General features: G+C 37.1%; 1 protein-coding gene across 8 annotated transcripts in view; it reads left to right on the forward strand.

Moving 5' to 3' along the window:
- The window catches only part of BANK1 (B cell scaffold protein with ankyrin repeats 1), a 328,778-nt gene that overhangs the window by 253,504 nt on the left and 55,794 nt on the right, over nucleotides 1-19,480 (forward strand). For 6 of the 8 annotated variants that reach the window (XR_003521018.2, XM_027600223.2, XM_027600221.2 and 3 more), the window contains exons 8-10: nucleotides 7,201-7,279; nucleotides 10,769-11,083; nucleotides 15,544-15,849. Coding sequence is in view for 7 of the 8 variants with exons in the window: in XM_027600223.2 (XP_027456024.1) it covers nucleotides 7,201-7,279; nucleotides 10,769-11,083; nucleotides 15,544-15,849 (700 nt within the window). In the remaining variant the exon portion in view is untranslated. The remainder of the gene's footprint in view (nucleotides 1-7,200; nucleotides 7,280-10,768; nucleotides 11,084-15,543; nucleotides 15,850-19,480) is intronic. The other 2 variants (XM_027600225.2, XM_027600226.2) reach the window with 2 other exon arrangements.

Genomic DNA, 19,480 nt, shown 5'->3' on the forward strand with positions numbered 1-19,480 from the left:
CATTAAATATTTTCTTTCACTAGTCCTTAATATCCTTTACCTTGACTATTGAAATAGCCCCCTCTCCCTCTTACCCACTATTACCAGAATTATTTTTCTAAAATACAAGCAGGAACATGCTACTTCCCCACTTCTTGGGAAATAATTACATACTCAAGAACCTTTAAAAGTTTGTAAAATCAAATCATAATGCACCACCACATCTTGACATTCAAATATACCCTTCCATGCAACCTAATCAAACCAACTAGGAACCATTCACCAGGTCTACCTACTGTTTCAGTCATGTTTACCCATCAGCCAAGAATTTGCTTCCTCCCTTTTTTTTCCAGATTAAAACCATACTTACCCTCTAAGTCTCAGCTTGAATACCACTGACTCTCAATTGTTCTCTGTTCCATCCTCCTGATGGAAATGATTACATATCTATCTTATAGCCTCTTTCAAGTATATGTATATTTTAAAAGCTTGTTTCATTTTTTTATTTTTTTATTTTTTTAAAGATTTTATTTGTATTTTTGACAGAGAGAGACACAGTGAGAGAGGGAACACAAGAAGGGGGAGTGGGAGAGGGAGAAGCAGGCTTTTCACCGAGCGGGGAGCCCAATGTGGGGCTCGATCCCAGGACCCTGGGACCCTGACCTGAGCCGAAGGCAGATGCTTAACAACTGAGCCACCCAGGAGCCCCTAAAAGCTTGCTTCATTTTGCCTTATCTATATTCCTTCTCTTCTCCACAGTTGTAAAATTCTTGAGGTTTGGGATCATGATTTTCATGTTTATATATCCCACTCTGCGTAGTACCATGTTTTGTGCACGTGTGCTCTGGATGTTATTACCATCCTCACAACCCTTGCCTACAATAAGACACTTTCACTGACATCTCTAATTCATTTGTTGAAAAATTTTAAGCACAGTTGACCTATTCATATCATGGTTCTTGAAATTCTCTACATGTTGCCTTCCATTCTTCACTTCCATTTTAGGATTCTTCAATCCAGTATGAATTCATCCAATTCTGTTATAATTCCCCTCACCAGGGTCACCAGTGACCTTGATTAAAAAATACTGTGAACTGTTTTCAGAGTTTTTCTTTTTCATTCCTAGTGAATCATTTAATACTGGGATTTACTTGAAACCCTCTGTCTTTGTCCATTCAGGTTGCCATAACAAAAATTCCATAAACTGATGCTTATAAGTAATACTTACTTTTCACCATTCTGGAGATCTGGGAATTCCCAGAATGTGGTCCCAACAGATTCAATGTCTGGCGAGGGCACTGTTCCTGGTTCATAGACGGCCATCTTTTCGCTGTGTTGTCATACAGCAGAGGGGGTAAAGGATCTCTGTATGTTACTTTTATAATGTACTAATCCCATTCATGAGGGCCCTTTCCTAGAGGCCCTACCTCCTAATACCATCACCTTGAGAGTTAGAATTTCAACATAGGAATTTTGGGTGTAGACACAAACTTCAATCTAAAGCGTTCTCTCTCATGATTTTTCTGGTATCTCTGTCTCCAGGTTTTCCCCTTCGCTTTTATAACTGTTTACTCTAATATCCTTTGCTGAATCCTAGAATATAGACCTCAGGAAAGTTTGAAGCAAATGATGTATCCAGGAATGATCATGGTATAGATATAAATTAAAGAGAATGGAGTGAATAAGATCACCTAGAGAAAATGCATTCTGTGACAAGAGGAAAGGGACTAGTATGGAACCCAAGAAAAGCCAACTTGTAAAGAGGGTTGGGCAGTGCAGACTATAGACCACATATAAAAACAACTTTTGGTTGGAAAAATATCTAAATCCTACATTTTTATTGTGACACATTGTTTTAGTATTGTATCAGTGTGTGAACAAGAGACTAAACCAGTTATCCACAGATTCCTTTCAAATTTTGGAATGCCATAATTTTAAATAAAAATAACTATTTCTTACATTTACAGCTACAATCCTAACAAGAGTGAATTTAAATTTGTCATTCCCACTTTAGTGACAGAGATGGCTGAAATCAAACTAAGTATATGGTCCAATGAAGGTACAGGTACCTCATAGATGAAGCCACAACTGTGGTGGGTTTGAAACAAACACTACCAAAGGAGATGAGAGTGTGGTTATAGGGTCACATGCCAAGCCTGAAGTTCATAGCTGTTGTTAGAGCTGCATCATGGGCAGAGATTAAGATCAAAACCCTGTCCAAAAAAATGGAACATATATCCTCAGGACAAATTTTAGTCCATACTAAGGAAAATGTCCACTTTTCCCCCCCTCACAGCTCTTTTATTCTTCTTTATTCTTTTCCCAATCATGGGTGGACTTCCTATTTAATTTTTACACTCAAGATTTTAATTCCTATTATATAAAGAGAACTTCATAAAAGATCATATGATTCTGCTTTTATACCATATTCCAATAGGCCTAAGGAGAAACAAATTCTCTTAAAAGATGTAATGAGAGCTAAAATAATATAGTCCTACTATGCGCCTTTGAAAAAAATGTTTGAGGCTCTGATATTATTATTCATGGCTTTAGTAAAACATTGTTCATTATTACTCACATTTAGGAAGTATAACCTTTATTACTTCCACTGGAATATTATCTCAGATTCTGCAGCTCAGTGCCTTCATTTAGGATAAAATGTAAAATATTACAGGGCCAATTTGTTACTCTTCGAACATATATGTGTCTTCTTACTCTCATTCCACAGACTGCCATGTGCTTTACCGCTGGCAAAATCCTTTATAATCAACACTATGGAAAGCTGGGCGAGAGTTAAGCTAATTATAATATCTTCAGAATCTCATAACAAGATTTGGAAACCAACTGCCATACGAAGATTGTTTTTATTCATTCTCTCAAAATCAGAAAATTATGATCAATTTGTACAGTGCTAGATGCCAAAGCCATGTGGAGCTTTATAAACCTCAGTCAACAAGAAGTTCTCTTTTTAGTTTATCTTTGATAATGAATGATTTTAATTTCATTAAACATTGTGTGCTGCAAGGACTATCTGTGGGCTGGAATATTAAATTGAGCATATTCAGCTAGTAGATTTTATTATTTAGGCTGGATTTTTCATGTAGAGTACTGGGACTCAAGGCAAGTATCAAGATAAATTTTTAATCCAATCTCCTCACAAAAAAAGCAAATTAATAAAATTTTGCCCTGATTATCTGATTATTTCTTAATTCTCCATTTCACCTCTAAGGACTGGATTTGTGTAGTGAAGTAAAATATTGTATTCTAATCATTTTATTATTTTGTCTTCTCTCCTTATAAAAAGATGATAGTTGTGAGAATGGAAATTATGTCTCTTCTTTTATTTTTAACTTATTTTCCCTAATTGCTAACAGAGTAGTTAGCACTTATTAGGCCTGCATAAATATTTAACAATTGAATGAAGTCAGAGTCTAGCCTGAGAAAAAGGAACTTCTTAAAGAATTACCTCTTTTGGGGCGCCTGGGTGGCTCAGTCATTAAGTGTCTGCCTTTGGCTCAGGTCATGATCCCAGGGTCCTGGGATCGAGCCCCGCATCGGGCTCCCTGCTCAGCGGGAAGCCTGCTTCTCCCTCTCCCACTCCCCCTGCTTGTGTTCCCTCTCTCGCTGTGTCTCTCTCTGTCAAATAAATAAATAAAATCTTTAAAAAAAAAGAATTACCTTTTTTCCATCCTTGTCTCTATTATCTTGTAAATTATCTAAGTATTTCTAATAACAAAACCACAATGCCACACTTCAATCACATAGAAAGCTTATATTTCAGTTCTTTTTCTATCAGCAGAACTTCTAGAGGCACACAGTTGAGAAGAAATAAGTTAAATAATTATTGATTTGTTATTGATGATTCTCCCGTCAAATCGATGTGATCACTGTGCTTATTAAATATAGTTCTATATTTTATAGCATGAAGGAAAACCTAACATGTGCAAATTACATTTATTAAGCACTTACTATGTGGTAGAAGTAATATGTGCTTAGCTTACATTATTCTAATTTAACCCTCTCAGCAAACTGATGGCATACATATTACTATTCACATTTGGCAGGATAGAATATTGAGATTTAGAGTTAAGTATCTTGCCCGATATCAGGCAGCTAATAAATAATAGAGCTGTGATTTGTCCTTAGATTGACTTCACCATCCATTCTCTGCCCACTGCACCACACAGCCAAATACTAAAGTGATTGTATGTCAGAGGGCTATCACACTTGTCTCTGAAGCCATCATTGATTTCATTCAACAGTTATTCATGTCATGAATCTAACATATTTTTTAAAATAAATCTGATTTTAAGTGTAAGGAACTCAAGTAAGAAACCTATTGGGGTTTTTTTTGTTATGTTAATCACCATACATTACATCATTAGTTTTTGATGTAGTGTTCCATGATTCATTGTTTGCCTATAACACCCAGTCCATGCAGAATGTGCCCTCTTTAATAGCCATCACCAGGCTAACACATCCCCCCACCCCCCGCCCCTCTAGAACCCTCAGTTTGTTTCTCAGAGTCTATGGTCTCTCATGGTTAGTCTCCCCCTCCGATTTCCCCCCCTTCATTTTTCCCTTCCTACTATCTTCTTCTTTTTTTTTTTTTTTTACATATAATGTATTATTCGTTTCAGAGGCACAGGTCTGTGATTCAACAGTCTTACACAACTCACAGCGCTCACCATAGCACATACCCTCCCCAATATCAGGCAATGCAGACACAAATTGTTTTCCTTCCTCTCATTCCTGAGAAAACAATTAGTGTCTGCATTGCCTGATATACAGAATGTCAGTTTTACATAGTATTTATGAACCTGCTCAAATCTGTTGAACTTAGCTACTTTTTAAATTTGGAAAGCTTCTTCCTTCAATACATTTTTGGGCTTGCTTGTTTGTTCATTAATACAAATGTCATATAGCTTAAGTTATGACACAAAAATGATTCCATTAGATTGTAACCTCAGTGCACACACATACACCCACCCACTTGCCCACCGTCTCTTTATTAATTCACACTGATTTTGAGCTCATATCTAAGCTTGTGAATAGTACATAGGAAATTTTCACATAATTTCTGAAATCTTTGAAAACCATCCCTGTTATCCAACTAGTAAAAACTTCCTTGATATGATTTTAAGAGTATTATGGATTTTTTAAAATATGTTCTTGATCTATCTTATGAAATGAAGAGGTCAGGCTAATTGGAAACAAAGAATGGCTGTATTAAATAATGCATTTAATACCAAAGCATGCAAATATCAATCAACATGTCAACCTCCCTTGTAAAGTTACATGACTTTTCATATTAGCATTTGATTGAGTCCACCAAGGGGAAAATATGACTTAAATATAAAATGAGCTTCTGAATCAGGCTCACTATAAAAAAAATACTAAAGAGAATTTTATTTTCAAGATTCCACTGGAAATAAAAAAACATGTTGTTTCTCTGGGTAGCATTAGTTAAGGAAGGAAGGAAGAAAGAAGGATGGATGGAGGGAGGGAAAGAAGGAAGGAAAGAAAGAAAAGGAAGGAAGGAGGAAAGGAAAGAAAAGGAAGGGAGAGAAGGGAAGGGAGGGAAGGGAAGGGATGGAATGGGAAGAAAGGGAAAGAAAGAAGAAAGAAGAAAGAAAGAAAGAAAGAAAGAAAGAAAGAAAGAAAGAAAGAAAGAAAGAAAGAAAGAAAGAAGAAAAGAAAGAAAGAAAGAAGAAAGAGAAAGAAAGAAAGAAAGAAAAAAGAAAGGAAGGAAGGAAGAAAGAAGAAAGAGAAAGAAAGAAAGAAAGAAAAAAGAAAGGAAGGAAGAAAGAAAGAAGAGAGAGAGAAAGAAAGAAAGAAAGAAAAAAAGAAAGAAAGAAAAAGAAAGAAGAAAGAGAAAGAAGGAAAGAAAGAAAGAAGGAAGGAAGGAAGGAAGAAAGAAAGAAGAAAGAGAGAGAGAGAAAGAAAGAAAGAAGAAAGAAAGAAAGAAAGAAAGAAAGAAAGAAAGAAAGAAAGAAAGAAAGAAAGAAAGAAAGAAAGAGAAAGAAAGAAAAAATAAATTCCACCAGAGTCCCATTGGCCAAAGTGAGTGACCAACCAAATTGATGAAATCAATATGCAGGTCAAATACTTTTGCATACCAAAGCTATTATAAATTTAATAATGCTTCAATATGGATGCTTCTAATTTTTAAAGGGACACTCCCAATGCAGAGCAAATGGACTAATCATTTCAGCTTTAATAAAAACAAAAGCATAAATCATTTGAATAATCACTTACAGTTCGTGGTAACAAAATGTGACCTATGTTAATGCAACCAACCTCCATCTCTTTCTCTAGATGCTTTCTCACAGTTGTCACTGGCATTACTTACCTTACTCTAGGAGCACAAATATGTTCCACTACTGTAGACCCTATGTCTCCTTCAGAGATTATAAACAAAGACTAGCAATTCAGAGAGAACAGATTTCTGTCTTTTCTCAGTAATTCTCCCTTCTAAGTGTAGTGAAACTGACTTCAGTAAAACAAACATAAATCCCCTTACTCTGTTTCTTTTTTCTTTTTAAAGATGGAAAATAAACCATTTTACAATTCCACTGTCTTTGACTGTATTATAATACTTGATGTAATTTAAGAATGTCTTTTGAACAGATTAAAGATACAAAAATGTTAAAATGAAGGAAAGTTCATGCTTTGTTTTTGGTTTTTTTTTTTTTTTAAGATTTTATTTATTTATTTGAGAGAAAGAACATGAGCAGGGCAGAGGGAGAAACAGACTCCCCACTGAGCAGGGATCCCAATGTGGGACTCGATTCCAGGACCCTGGGATCATGACCTGAGCCCAAGGCAGACACTTAACTGACTGAGCCACATAGGTGCCCCTGAAATCTCATGGTTTTTAAGAGAAATAGTCCTGTTCAATTTTATTTAAGACTTACTTATTGCACCTAAATTTCATGACTGTTGTTTTGAATCTTAAAGTAGTTGCTCTGTTTCATTTTTAAATTAATTTATTGTCTATTATAAACGTTCTGTTGCCACAGTTATACTTTTAATATTTTGTGCCATTGAACACTTGTAGATGGCACAAATATAATAAGCAAGATACATAGTATAATCAAAGTATCTAAATAAAAACTAAAACAATTATTTCCACAGGTATTAACTTCCATTTGGTGTATGTAGATGCAGATGTATTAAGATTAATGGATATTATTAAAAATTACATTCATTTTTTTTCAGATCCCAGAAGTTAGCAGAAATGATGAGCAAGAAAATGACTATGAAGATGATAGTACCTCACTACTTACATATTCTCCCAGTAAGTGTTCCTGGATGTTATGAATATATGTATATATGTAGCATCTGTATTAAGGTACATATAACTGATAGAATAAGACTGAAGAGAGCATAGGAGAGCATGGAAAGGCATTTAATTAACTGAATGACTTTTAATTTATAATATGGGAGAGATGTTACTACATTATCTTGCTAGTTTAAATACTTCTATTAAGGGGCTCCTGGGTGGCTCATTTGTTAAGCATCTGCCTTCGGCTCAGGTCATGATCCCAGGGTCCTGGGATCGAGCCCCGCATCGGGCTCCCTGCTCCGCGGGAAGCCTGCTTCTCCCTCTCCCACTCCTCCTGCTTGTGTTCCCTCTCGCGCTGTCTCTCTCTCTCTCAAAAAATAAATAAAATCTTTAACAAAATACTTCTATTAAGTTCAGTTGTTAAAAAATCAAACACCAGTCTTTCCTACCCAGAGAGAATACACAAGTCAGGTTGATGCAAATATTCTATTTGACAACTCGGGGTTTTTTCATTTTTTTAAAAAACAAAGTCACATTCTTTTCAGACCCTAGTTTTCTCTGCTAGGCAATGAGAAGCTTGGACTACAACTCTCTCTAAGGTCCTTACTGTCTATAATAGGATGTAATTCTATATTCTAATGTCTGAAGACTAATTCAATCTTCTATCCATTATTCCAGATTCCCCTGATACAATAGCTTGCTCAGCATCTTCACCAACATGCCTGATGGGCATCTCCCACTCACCATTTCCAAATCCAAAAACCCTAATGCCTGACCCTTTCAAACCTACACCACCTGCTGACTTTCCCATCTCAGTAAGCGAAGATTCTCTCCTTGTTTAATTCCATCCAAAAACCTGGGAGTCTCCCTTGGCTTTTTTACTTCCTCTCTCACCCCATATCCAATACAATCAGACAGTACTGTTGACTCTACCTTCATAGCATAGCCAGCATTCAGCTGTTCCTCACTCTTGCACGATTTATCCCAGTCCACCCTGCCGTTAGCTTTCCCCTGGACTATTGCAACAGCACGGTGGTTCTCAACAAGGGACTATTTCCCACTCACAACAGAGGATCCTTGTCAATGAACAGAAGCTTTTTTATTATCATGACTTGAGAAGGGAGGTTTACAACTAGCATTCAGTGGGTGAACACCAGAAATTCTGCTAAATATCTTACAAAGCACAGGACATACCCCACATGACACAGGATTATCCGGTCCAAAATGTCAGCAGTACTACTACTAAGAAACCTGGCGTAAGCAGCTTCCACATTTGCCAGCCCTAATACTCTATGCTCCGGAAGGAGCTAGTCATTTTTTCTGTTCCAAATTTCCCAATACCTTCCCATCATACTTATCCTCATCATCATCTAAAAAGCCCTAGATAACCTTCTCGGGTCCCATTTCTGACCACTCTCTTGTTTGTTCACCACACGGTGACATCTCCCATAGCAAGCATTCTCTGCCCACGGGGCATTGCCCTTTTAACACTGAGCAGCTGATATTCAGCTAACCACTAATGACCACTGGTTTCTCAGGTGGTAGGCAAATTGACCTGCAAATCAAATACAACTAAATACAATGTCTATCAGTATTGATAGATCAGTAAACACCTTCAAAAGTTATGGCATAACACAAAATAATGCTAAATATTAATGAATTAATGCACTGATTTTTAAAGTTACACATTTTATTTTTGTTTTTAGTAATAATAAAACTGATAGTGACCATTTATTATGATTTAATCCTCAGAAGAACTGCCTATAAAGAGAAAAATGTTATTTCCATTATTTATAGAGAGCAACCTCATTTCCACAGATCGTTAGGACCTGGAATTGTCTTGTGTTTGAAATTCTGTGTGACTGGACTTAGGCCTCAAGTTCCTTAATGAGATAGGGGGTGAAGCATAGCACACCTTAGTTGGCAGATATCCATTGGTATTGCCATCGCTATGAAGCTTGCTAAAACTCACTGACCCGCTACATCCAACTCTCCAGGGCTGGATTCCAGGTTTGGACATTTTTGACAAGGACCAAGGAGGCTCTGTGGCTTAGAAAAGTGCATACATAAAACGTGAACACTGAATACATAAACATAAAGCAGCTACAAGTAATTTCCTATAGCATGAGTGTAATTCTAAGTTGATGATCGATTTGCCCAGACAGAAAGAGTGAAGTTCCTTTGCTAGCCTGAGCCATAATTCCTTTTCAGTGACTGCATCATTGACTCCATCAACATTTCTAGAGACTACTTTATTTCAGGCCCAGTGCTTGGAGTTAGAGGAAGAAAGATGAATGAGAATTGTGCAAGAGATCTCCTTCTGTTGGCTGCTCTGCTTAGGCTGTTAATTAAAGAATCTTGGTCTGCAGTTCTAGTACTGAAATTACATCTTTCTTTCTCACATGAAAGGAAAGAACAATAAAAAATAAAATTCCACGTAGAAATATGAGTACCATCATGGCACGATTTTTCCTCATCACTAATTTTCTCCCATAACCGAAAAGTTTCTACAAAGTAACTGTGCGTTGTTAAAAAAAAAAAAAAAAAAAAGTCCTTTTTCTCCATACTCTGCCAATTGGCTTCTTTAGCCAAATCTCAGCTTAGCAACACTTTAAAACAACAATCTTCTGCTTGTTTATTGCACTGACAATGACAACAATTCACATAGTCCCTCCAATTTAGAGATTCCAAGTTTGTTTTAAAATTTTGTGAATCCTTTATTTAAAGCAGAATTTTTATAAAGAAAATTTAAACAAAAAATTTTAAGATTTAAAGTTATTGCATTATAATATCTTTTTTCAATTCTTCCCGAGTGGCTAGAGGGTATCTATTATGTACACTATAAAAACAAATGATGTAATATGATTCTTAAGATGGAGGGAATTTGGATTATTTGGTTAAGCTTCAGCAGAGGATATATTTTATAGGTGACAGAACTGAGTCTTATAAAGATTTACCTACTATTGGTGATTTGGATGTCTTCTCCACCAAAAAATATTAACATATTTTAAAGAATTAAGATATAATCTGATGATAATTATATATTAAAATATAATTAATAGGATCACAGTATTATGATAATAACGATAACCATTTCATTATTTACAAGCAAGTTAAGGTTTATTTCTTCCTTGTCTTTACCTTTTCCATAACTTATTACTGATTAGGTCAGTTATACTGTTTTCTAGTAAAAGTGCAGTAATAAAAACATATATATGACTCTGCTCAAATAATAACTCTAGAGAACCAGAACGTTATTTTATGTATGAGTGTGTCGTATAGTGAGGTAGAAGATATGACGAAGCTTTAACTGTTCATTTGGTAAATATTTTAAAAGCCCAAGAATGACTATTCACTAAAATTATGTGCTTGTCATCTTTCTAACGTATCAGCTCATAAAAGCTTTATTAGCAGTACTACCACTTCTGTATGAAATTGGAAAACATGAAATGCCTCCACATGGGGTGTTTAAATGAAATCTACCATCTTCATCATAAACAGCCACACAGAACCCAGCATTTCATCGCGCAAGCGGGCGGACATCATACAGGCGGCGTGCGGAAGGAGCTGAGGCCGATGGACTGGCGAAGGAAGAAAAAGAGAATGCAGGGGGCACAGAGGCCGAGCAGAGCCTAGCAGAGGTTGGCGGTGGGAATTCTGTGAACGAGTATGATAATGGCTTGTATGTGTTCATTCCTGGAGACAATCCAGAACATAATTCACCAGAGCCACTCATGAGCTGCAGACCCCCTCTCCCCCCGCCACGACCTGTGGCTGCTGCCTCCCAACTGGAAACACCGCCCTGCACGTTACAGGGTAAGTTTAAGTTTAAAACAACAACCACAGAAGTTTGACAGGCTTCCATAGCATATAGTGCAGTGGAAGATCTGTTACAGGGAAGATCAGCTTTTAAAACCAAGAGCAGCTTTCCTGCTCTTCCTTAACTAAGGCCTAAGAAATCAAGCAAGAGATACCTGCCACTAATTCACCCACAGCCTCCTTCCCTCCCTCCCTCTCTCTCTCTTCCTTTCTTTCCTTTTCTGTCCCTCCCCTCACCCTCTCTGCCCCTCTTTCCACCCTCTTTCCCTTCCTCCTCCCCTCCCTCCCTCCCTTTCCTTTAGAACAATCTCATTATAAAGCTTTAAGTAAGTAAAGCAATAAAACTTGGAAGGAATTTGTAGTCCTTCACATAAAATGAACCTCAAGCATCATGTGGGAAAGTAAATGACAACTTTCCTTTTAAAAAGTACCCTTAGTTGTCTGGCAAAAAGAAAAGGCTAATGTTTTACAGATTTGAAAAGAACCTTGGGCACTTTCTCTCCACTGGTAGCTGCAGGGGAAGCAAGTGGTAAAGAGTTTATCACACACTACATTGAGACCGAAGTCTAAGAACACTCAATATATTGCTAAAGTGGAAGAACAGTTAAAAGGGCTATGATTACATTTCTTTCCAAATGCAAGAATGACCTGTGTAATGGGGAGGGGGGGCAATGGGGAAGGGGAGGTGCAGGTACCGTCAAGAGGAGCTTCCCTATTGGATTTCTCTGGCTGGAGTGTTCAACAGCCTAACAGACTTCCAGCTCCAGGTTCACTCTACAGTCACTAATTAATCACCCACTTTATTGATCACTATTTATATCTACTTTCCAAATTCAAAAAGGTTTCTTACAATGAAGTTTTACTAGAAGGATGAAAGAAATATCTATTATTAAAACTCCGTTTGTCATGATACTTTTAGCTGTTGAGGCCTAGAGGGCTATAAAGTATATAAACACTGTTTTAAAAAGGTGAATTTTGAAGCCATGAAATTTAGCATTTGCATCATTGAAGGGCCTGTCTCTATAAAGGTTAAAGTTGATGAACATAAACCTTTACTAAGGTTATACACTGTATTTAGAGATGAAAAGTCCTCCTTAATGGAAAGTATGGAAAACCTCATAGGCACGCCTCTGATTCTTTCCCTCATTCAACAAATATTTTATTGATTACCTACTATGAGCCGAGCTCTTATAAACCATTGCAATAGATCAGTGAGGTAGTGTATCGATACTGGGGGTGGGAAGAGAGACATAGATAAGCAGCACACTGACAATAAAATTCTGGTATATTTTCTCACTTTCTACAGATGGAATACTTTCATATAATTATTAAAATAAATTGTTAAGAAGGCAAAGTTGTCTTTTATCAGGCTAAAATCTCAAAAGGACTAATAATAAATCATATTTTCCCCAAATGTAAATTTTATACATAGTATATTGGCTAGGAGGTCTAAAACTACTCTATAGAGAGTATTCACCTGATATCTAAAACCAGAAGTATACATGGGCTAATATATCTTCTGAAAAGTACCAAATAGAAAAAGCAAGATAAAACAAAAAATCCCCATTTTTTATTTAAAACTGTACTTTTACACGTTCTGTGCTGTGTTACTTTGATCTCATCTTTCATAAGACTAATATTGGAAGTATTGTAAATGGAAAATAAAAAGTCATTATTTTTTCTTAAAATTCTTTGAAGATCTTAGTAAAAAGTAAGACTAGAAGCTACCACTTTTTTTTTCCCCCAGAGATCTGGCATGGGTTCTTTGAATTTAGCTAGTGATACCTTCAGAATTGTATTCTAAGACTAGTTTCATATGCCCTCAAATTATCAAAAAAGTGAGGCCACCTCCTCATGTCCAGAGCCTCAGATTCCCCATGATGGATTTATGGCATATTCACGGAGAAAACAAGAATACAAAACACTATAGAACACTTTTAGTTTATAAAGAACACATTGTCCCTTTTTATCTTCACAACACGTGTGCAAGGCAACAATCACTATGATCCCTCTTTGACTCAGACCCAAGACCACAGAGCCCGTAATTAGAATGTATCAATACTTCTATAAAACAGCTTCCTTGGCTTTGAAGAGTCTTCTCTTTGCTACACACTCTTCCTCTAGCTTTTTTTTTTTCAAAAATTAGAATGATAGGAGTGATTTATTTTCAACTTTATTTACTAATGTACAACTTAAATTAAGAATGCTCAGGCCCCACTCTGACATGAAAAGCGGAATCTGATACATTGAGAAATAAAAATGTAAAATGTGTTATTTCTGGTGCAAGCCCAACTTTAGAAAGAGTTGGGAAGGAAGGTGGGTGGAGAAACAAAGGGAGTCAGCAGCTCAGGAAAAGTAAGGTTGATAAAAGTAAGATAGTTGACACATTCCGCTAAAAATGAAACACTGTAAAAATTGTTTCCCCCACACACTTAATCTGTTTCACCTGTTATGCTGTCAGTGAAACAGAAGTCATGAAGTCAAAATCTCAGTACCATATTATTCATAGGGAGAAAGGCAAATCATGCTGATTTGGAAGTTAGTGCTAGGCATGTAGTCATTAGTACTTCTTGGCTTAAACTAACTGAAACAATCAGATTTAAGACTCCTTTGGGGGCGTCCTCATGAGCTTACCCAGGACAATGGCTGAACTGCTTAAGATAATATATATTTTATTCTGCTCTACAACTTGCCTTTCTCCTTAGCTTCTACATTTTTCCACTCAAATATCCATAAATAACCTAAATATTTTTGGCCAGATCGTCACCAAAGAGGAAGCAGAATAGTTCTCCCTTAAGTCACGTGCATGAATCTCTCAGAACAACCCACAAAAGTAATGATTTTTCGGTCAGTAACTGAAATTCTTTCCATTTTATTGTTTTCATTAATGCTTTAAGCAAAACATCTGTCAAAAGTCTAATTTTTTCAAGATTTTATTTATTTATTTTGGAGAGAGAACGGGTGGGGAGGGGCAGAAGGAGAGGGAAAGAGGGTCTCAAGCAGACTCTATGCTGAGTGAGGAGCCTGACAGGGGGGTCGATCCCAAGACCCTGAGATCACGACCTGAGCCGAAAACAAGAGTCAGACGCTTAACTGACTATGCCACTTGGGTGCCCCAAAAGTCTAATTTTTAATAAAATTCTCATTGGTATGGAGCCATCAAAATGTTATCCAACTTAGTCATTAACCAAAGTATGTGATACCTTTGTCTTCTAAATAACTGCTACAAAATATTTTAATATATTCTTTAAAAAATATGTAAAGAAGGATGCCTGGGTGTCTCAGTTGGTTGAGCATCTGCCTTGGGCTCGGGTCATGGTCCCGGGGTCCTGGGATCGAGTCCCGCATCGGGCTCCTTGCTGGGCGGGGAGCCTGCTTCTCCCTCTGCCTGCCTCTGTCTCTCTCTCTCTCTGATAAATAAATAAAATCTAAAAAAAAAAAAAAGTAAAGATTTTACTGGCTATTAAAACCATGAAAGATTATTCTTTTCATATGAATTAATCTTCAAGTCATTGATTATCCATGCCACCTTGTCACAAACCCTACTTTCAGTGTTCTTTATCTAAAAATGAGGTTCACGCTGTCTTACAGACATCAAGAGTTGCATTGTGGAACCTCAGTTTGTTAGGCCACAGTGAGACTTCCTGTAAGAAACCAAGTAATGGCATGTTTGGCTAGTCCCCCTGTCATTTTCAGATAAATTGAATGTTAGGCAAAACACCCAGTGCAAGCCCAATGAAAGGTGAAATAACTTCAAGTGAAAAAAAAAAAAAATCTTAGCATATTCTGCTTGAAAAACAACTTTTCCAAAGCGTTTGGGATTTGAGGCTTAGTTTTATCACTCGATTTTCTGATATTAAATCCCTTATAAATTATCTGGAAAATACTTATATGCCTATTTATATGTTTTCAAAGAAGTCCATGTTTTAAACAAACCTTTCTTTTTTCTTTAAGATTATATTTTTAAGTAAACTCTACTCCCAAAGTGGGGCTCAGATTTACAGCCCTGAGATGAAGAGTTGCATGCTCTTATGGCTGAGTCAGCCAGGCGCCCAAACTGTTGTTGTTGTTTTTTAAGATTTTTTATTTTTTATTTGACAGAGAGAGAGCACAAGCAGGGTGAGCGGCAGGCAGAGGGAGAGGGAGAAGCAGGCTTCCCGCTGAGCAGGGAGCCCGATTTGGGCCTCGATCCCAGGACCCCGGGACCATGACCCGAGCCGAAGGCAGACACTTAGCCATCTGAGCCACCCAGGCACCCCCGAACTTTTTTCTTTAAACAAAGTTAACAATTACAAACTGCAGGAAAATATGTTAGTAAATTATATAGTGTACTTTTCTTTTTGAAATTTATGAGACTATATATAAATTATTTGGGGAGAGTTTCAAGGAAGTGACAGATGGACATCAACAATATTGCATAAAATAGAAGAGTAAGCACAATCTAAATATTTCATAAGCAGGAAAAATGGTGGAAGGCCAGACGGAAAGAAGTCAAAATTGGCGTGATCTCGGAGCAAGACAAGAAACAGGAGGTGACCCCAAAGAAGAAGAAAAGAAAGAAGATGAAAAGGAGCAGGGGAAGGAGGAAGACCCATACACGTTTGTTGAGACTGAAGACAGTGACTATGACGTGATACTGGCCAATATGAGTACAAAGAAAAAATTGGGGAGTCGGTCTTTTATTATAAACAGACCTCCTGCCCCTACACCTCGACCCACAAATATCCCTCCAAAAGAGGAAACCACACCTTACATAGCTCAAGGTAATGCTTTTTGGGGTGTGTGCGTGTGTGTGTGTGTGTGTCAGTGTTTTGGGGGTGGGAGGAATTGTCCTCTTTTTAGTGGAGTCAAAAACCCCAAATATGAAAAATCCAAGTCATAAGTGAGTTGTATTGGCCCATTTTTAAATTTAGAAACACAATGAATAAAGAAAATAAGAACAATGGGTAGGGTCTGGTTTCTAATTCTTCATTAAAGAAGGATAATTTTGACAAATTATCCAAAGAACATGAAACCACAGCTTGTGTGGAGAAATTCTATTTGAAACTTTTTCTATAATTCTCTAAGAGGGAAGCTCAACTCCTATGAATAATTTGCAACACAAGATAAGAGGTAAATACTTTACTTTTGCCCCAATTTTACTTTTTGCTCCTAATTCCACTTAAAATAACTTTAAAAGCCTAAAAAGTTGTGAAAACTAGAATCTCAGATACACAACCACAATTACTCTGAGAATTGCACTTCACCCCAACAATTAAGATTCACTTCCTCTGTCATAGAATTTCTACTTCATTTTACACTTCAATTCTTCTTTCTCATTTTCTACTCGGTTGAATCTGAATAAAAAAAACTAACAGATCCCGGAGCTTTTTTTTATATCTATAGCCCCAGCAGAGTATATTTACACTACTATTATTTTCTGGCACTCTTGTATACTCTGTTTGGTTTGATGTAGTCCACAAGTCCATTGTGTCTGAGAAATGGACTTTTATTTATCAGTGCATTGCATGCATTTTGGGGCTAAAATACCATCCTAGGGACTGAGGAAATGGGATAAAACAATTTCTTCATCCTTGAAGAGTTCCTAGGTGATAGATATGCAAATAAATACCCAGAGTACAATGTGACACTTTATTAGAGAGTTTTTGAACAAAATGTTTGGGGGATAACTAAACTGAGAAGCAATCGATTATACATTCAAACAATTTAAACCAAGTACTCGAACAGAACATTTAAGTGTATACCACGAACCTACCCAAAAGAAGCACATTTACTCATCTGTGCTTAATATGTTCAAAAGAAACCATTCTATTGCTTAAGCATTATGTTTTGAGAAATTTGTATAAGAACATTTAGCGAGTATATATAATTTCCAGTGTACAATATATTATTCAACAGTGTTCTACTGCTGATAATGTTCAAGAAACTATTAAAAATTAGAAAACAATAACAAATTAATAAATGTGTCAGCTAAAATAAAATGTCAACTGGAACAATTATCTAGATTATTAAGGCAGGGATTAGCTGTAATTAGAAATTCTTAGATTGTCTAGCATAGTGATATCTAGGATATTACTAGCTCTTAGACAAGGATACTACCTCCCAATAAGTATTTTTTAAAGAGAGAAGATAGAAACAGCTCAACACAAGAATTTAGTTGTATTCAAGAAATTTCTGAAGCGGTACTTCATCCTCTGTACCCCAATCCTTGGGGAGTTCTCAGGACCACAAGTAGAGATTCCCATGTTGCGGTGTTCTGTTTTTTGCATTTTATCTTCTCATCCTTCCGTGGGCTGTCATATTCTTATTTTCCATGAGCTCTTTCTTGTTCTCTATTTGTTCTTTTTTTTTTTTTTTTTTGGATTTTATTTATTTATTTGACAGAGAGAGAGAGTACAAGCAGGGGGAGTGGCAGGCAGAGGGAGAGGGAGAAGCAGGTTCCCCAGGGGGCAGGGAGCCCGATGCGGGACTTGATCCCAGGACCCTGGGATCATGACCTGAGCCGAAGGCAGACGCCACCCAGGCACCCTCTAAGAAATTTTAAAAGCTATTTATCTCCCCTACTCATCGCAATTTTGACACCCTTCAGCATTTATAAGAAATCTTTCTAATTCAATTACACAATGTGATTTATTCTCCTTTCCATTATTTATTCCTTTCCTCTTTCACTGGAATTTAGTTGCTTTCCTCTCCCTTTTGTGCTATTGATTGTTGATCATTCTCTTCCCACATTAAGAAAACATTGCCTCATCAGCTAATTCTTTCTTGATGTTCTTTGCATTTCACAGGATAAAAGTCTTTCATCACATCTTTCCTCTTTTTTTTTCTCTTTTTCATAGCTCAGGCAGCTCTATTAAATAAAATTGCCATCATTTCCCAGAAAGCCATCCATTCAATTAAAAGAACACTAATTTGCCCCAATCCTTGCCAGAGCACAGAGGTAGTAGCAGAATGTTGGCACATCCAGAGTATGTTAATGTAGCCAAAAGAGAAGGATGTAGAATAGGAGATGGAAGAAGAAAGCAAGATGCAGAATCCCAACTTACTATTTCAGAAATTCAAGAAAGTACTGGCAAGGAAACTAGGCAAATAAATCGGAGAGATACAGGAAAATCATGTTGGCTTTTGCGAGATCATAGAAAACATGTCTATTGGTGTCCACCTCTAGTTCCTGGCACAGAGCTCCTGAAACCCTTGTGATTTCCTGGATGACAGGAGAGTTTTTTGCTCTAATGAGGCAACTCTAAATGGGCTCCTGAATGGCTGGATGACGGCTAGTCATCAAATACACCAAGCCATGATTAGAAGCCTAGAATCTTCAGCCCTAGTCCCCCATTTTCTTGAGAAGGGAGAAGGGCTGAACATGTACTTATTGACCAATAGTGCCTATGTGAGGAAGATTCCATAAATCCTAATAGTAGGGGATTCCCAGAGATTCCATGTTGGCAAACAAATCCACACAGGAAGGCTGATACACCCCAACCCAGTGGGGGTAGAACCTCCTGCACTCAGGACCCTGAGTATTGCACTCTGGATATTTATTTGCATATCTATCACCTAGGAACTCCCAGACCTTGTGCTATGTATCTTTTCATCTAGCTGTTCATCAGTATCCTTTATCATATCATTTAATACACTGGCATTTGTAAGTGTTTTCCTGAGTTTTGTGAGCCACTCTAGCAAATTAATTGAACCTGAAGAGGGAGTCATGGGAATCTCCAATTTGTAGCCAAATTAGACAGAAGCTGTGGATAAGCTGGGAATCTACTACTTGTGATTGGCATCTGACGTAGAGTGGAAGCAACCCTGTAGGACTAAGCCCTAAGCCCTAAGTGTCAGAATTGAGTTAAACCGTGGGACACTCAACTGGTGTCCTAGAATTTCTTGACGGAGGGAAAACTCCGCACATTTGGTGACCATAAGTGACTGAAGTGAAGTGTCGTGAGTGCGGTAGAGGTGTGAAAGTGGAAGAGACACACATAAAAGAAAGACTGGAGGAAAACTGGCTTGCCCCGTTACAGCTTTGCAGAAAGTATTCAGATTCAGCTGCTATTACCTAAGCAAATAACTTCATATATCTGAGATTCCATTTCCTCTTTGTAAGTTTAGGATAAAAATAGTATCTACTTTAAGGATTGCTGTAATCTTTAAGTGAGATAAAATTAGACATTACCCAGCACAATATTTGGTATGTGGTATACGCTCAATAGATTATAATTAATAGCGATTCTATTTTGTCTTTCCTCAGTTTCTGGGCAGACAGTGACTTTGAGAAACTAACTTTATAGGAAAAATGTGTGCTTCCTAGATTCTGATGGCATCCGAGGCTAAGGAAGTTATTAGAGATGGAGAAGGAGGAGGGGGGATCCTGCCCTCTAAAGGGACAAGTCTACT

The sequence above is a fragment of the Zalophus californianus genome, chromosome 2, assembly GCF_009762305.2.
Source record: "Zalophus californianus isolate mZalCal1 chromosome 2, mZalCal1.pri.v2, whole genome shotgun sequence".
Classification (NCBI taxonomy): domain Eukaryota; kingdom Metazoa; phylum Chordata; class Mammalia; order Carnivora; family Otariidae; genus Zalophus; species Zalophus californianus.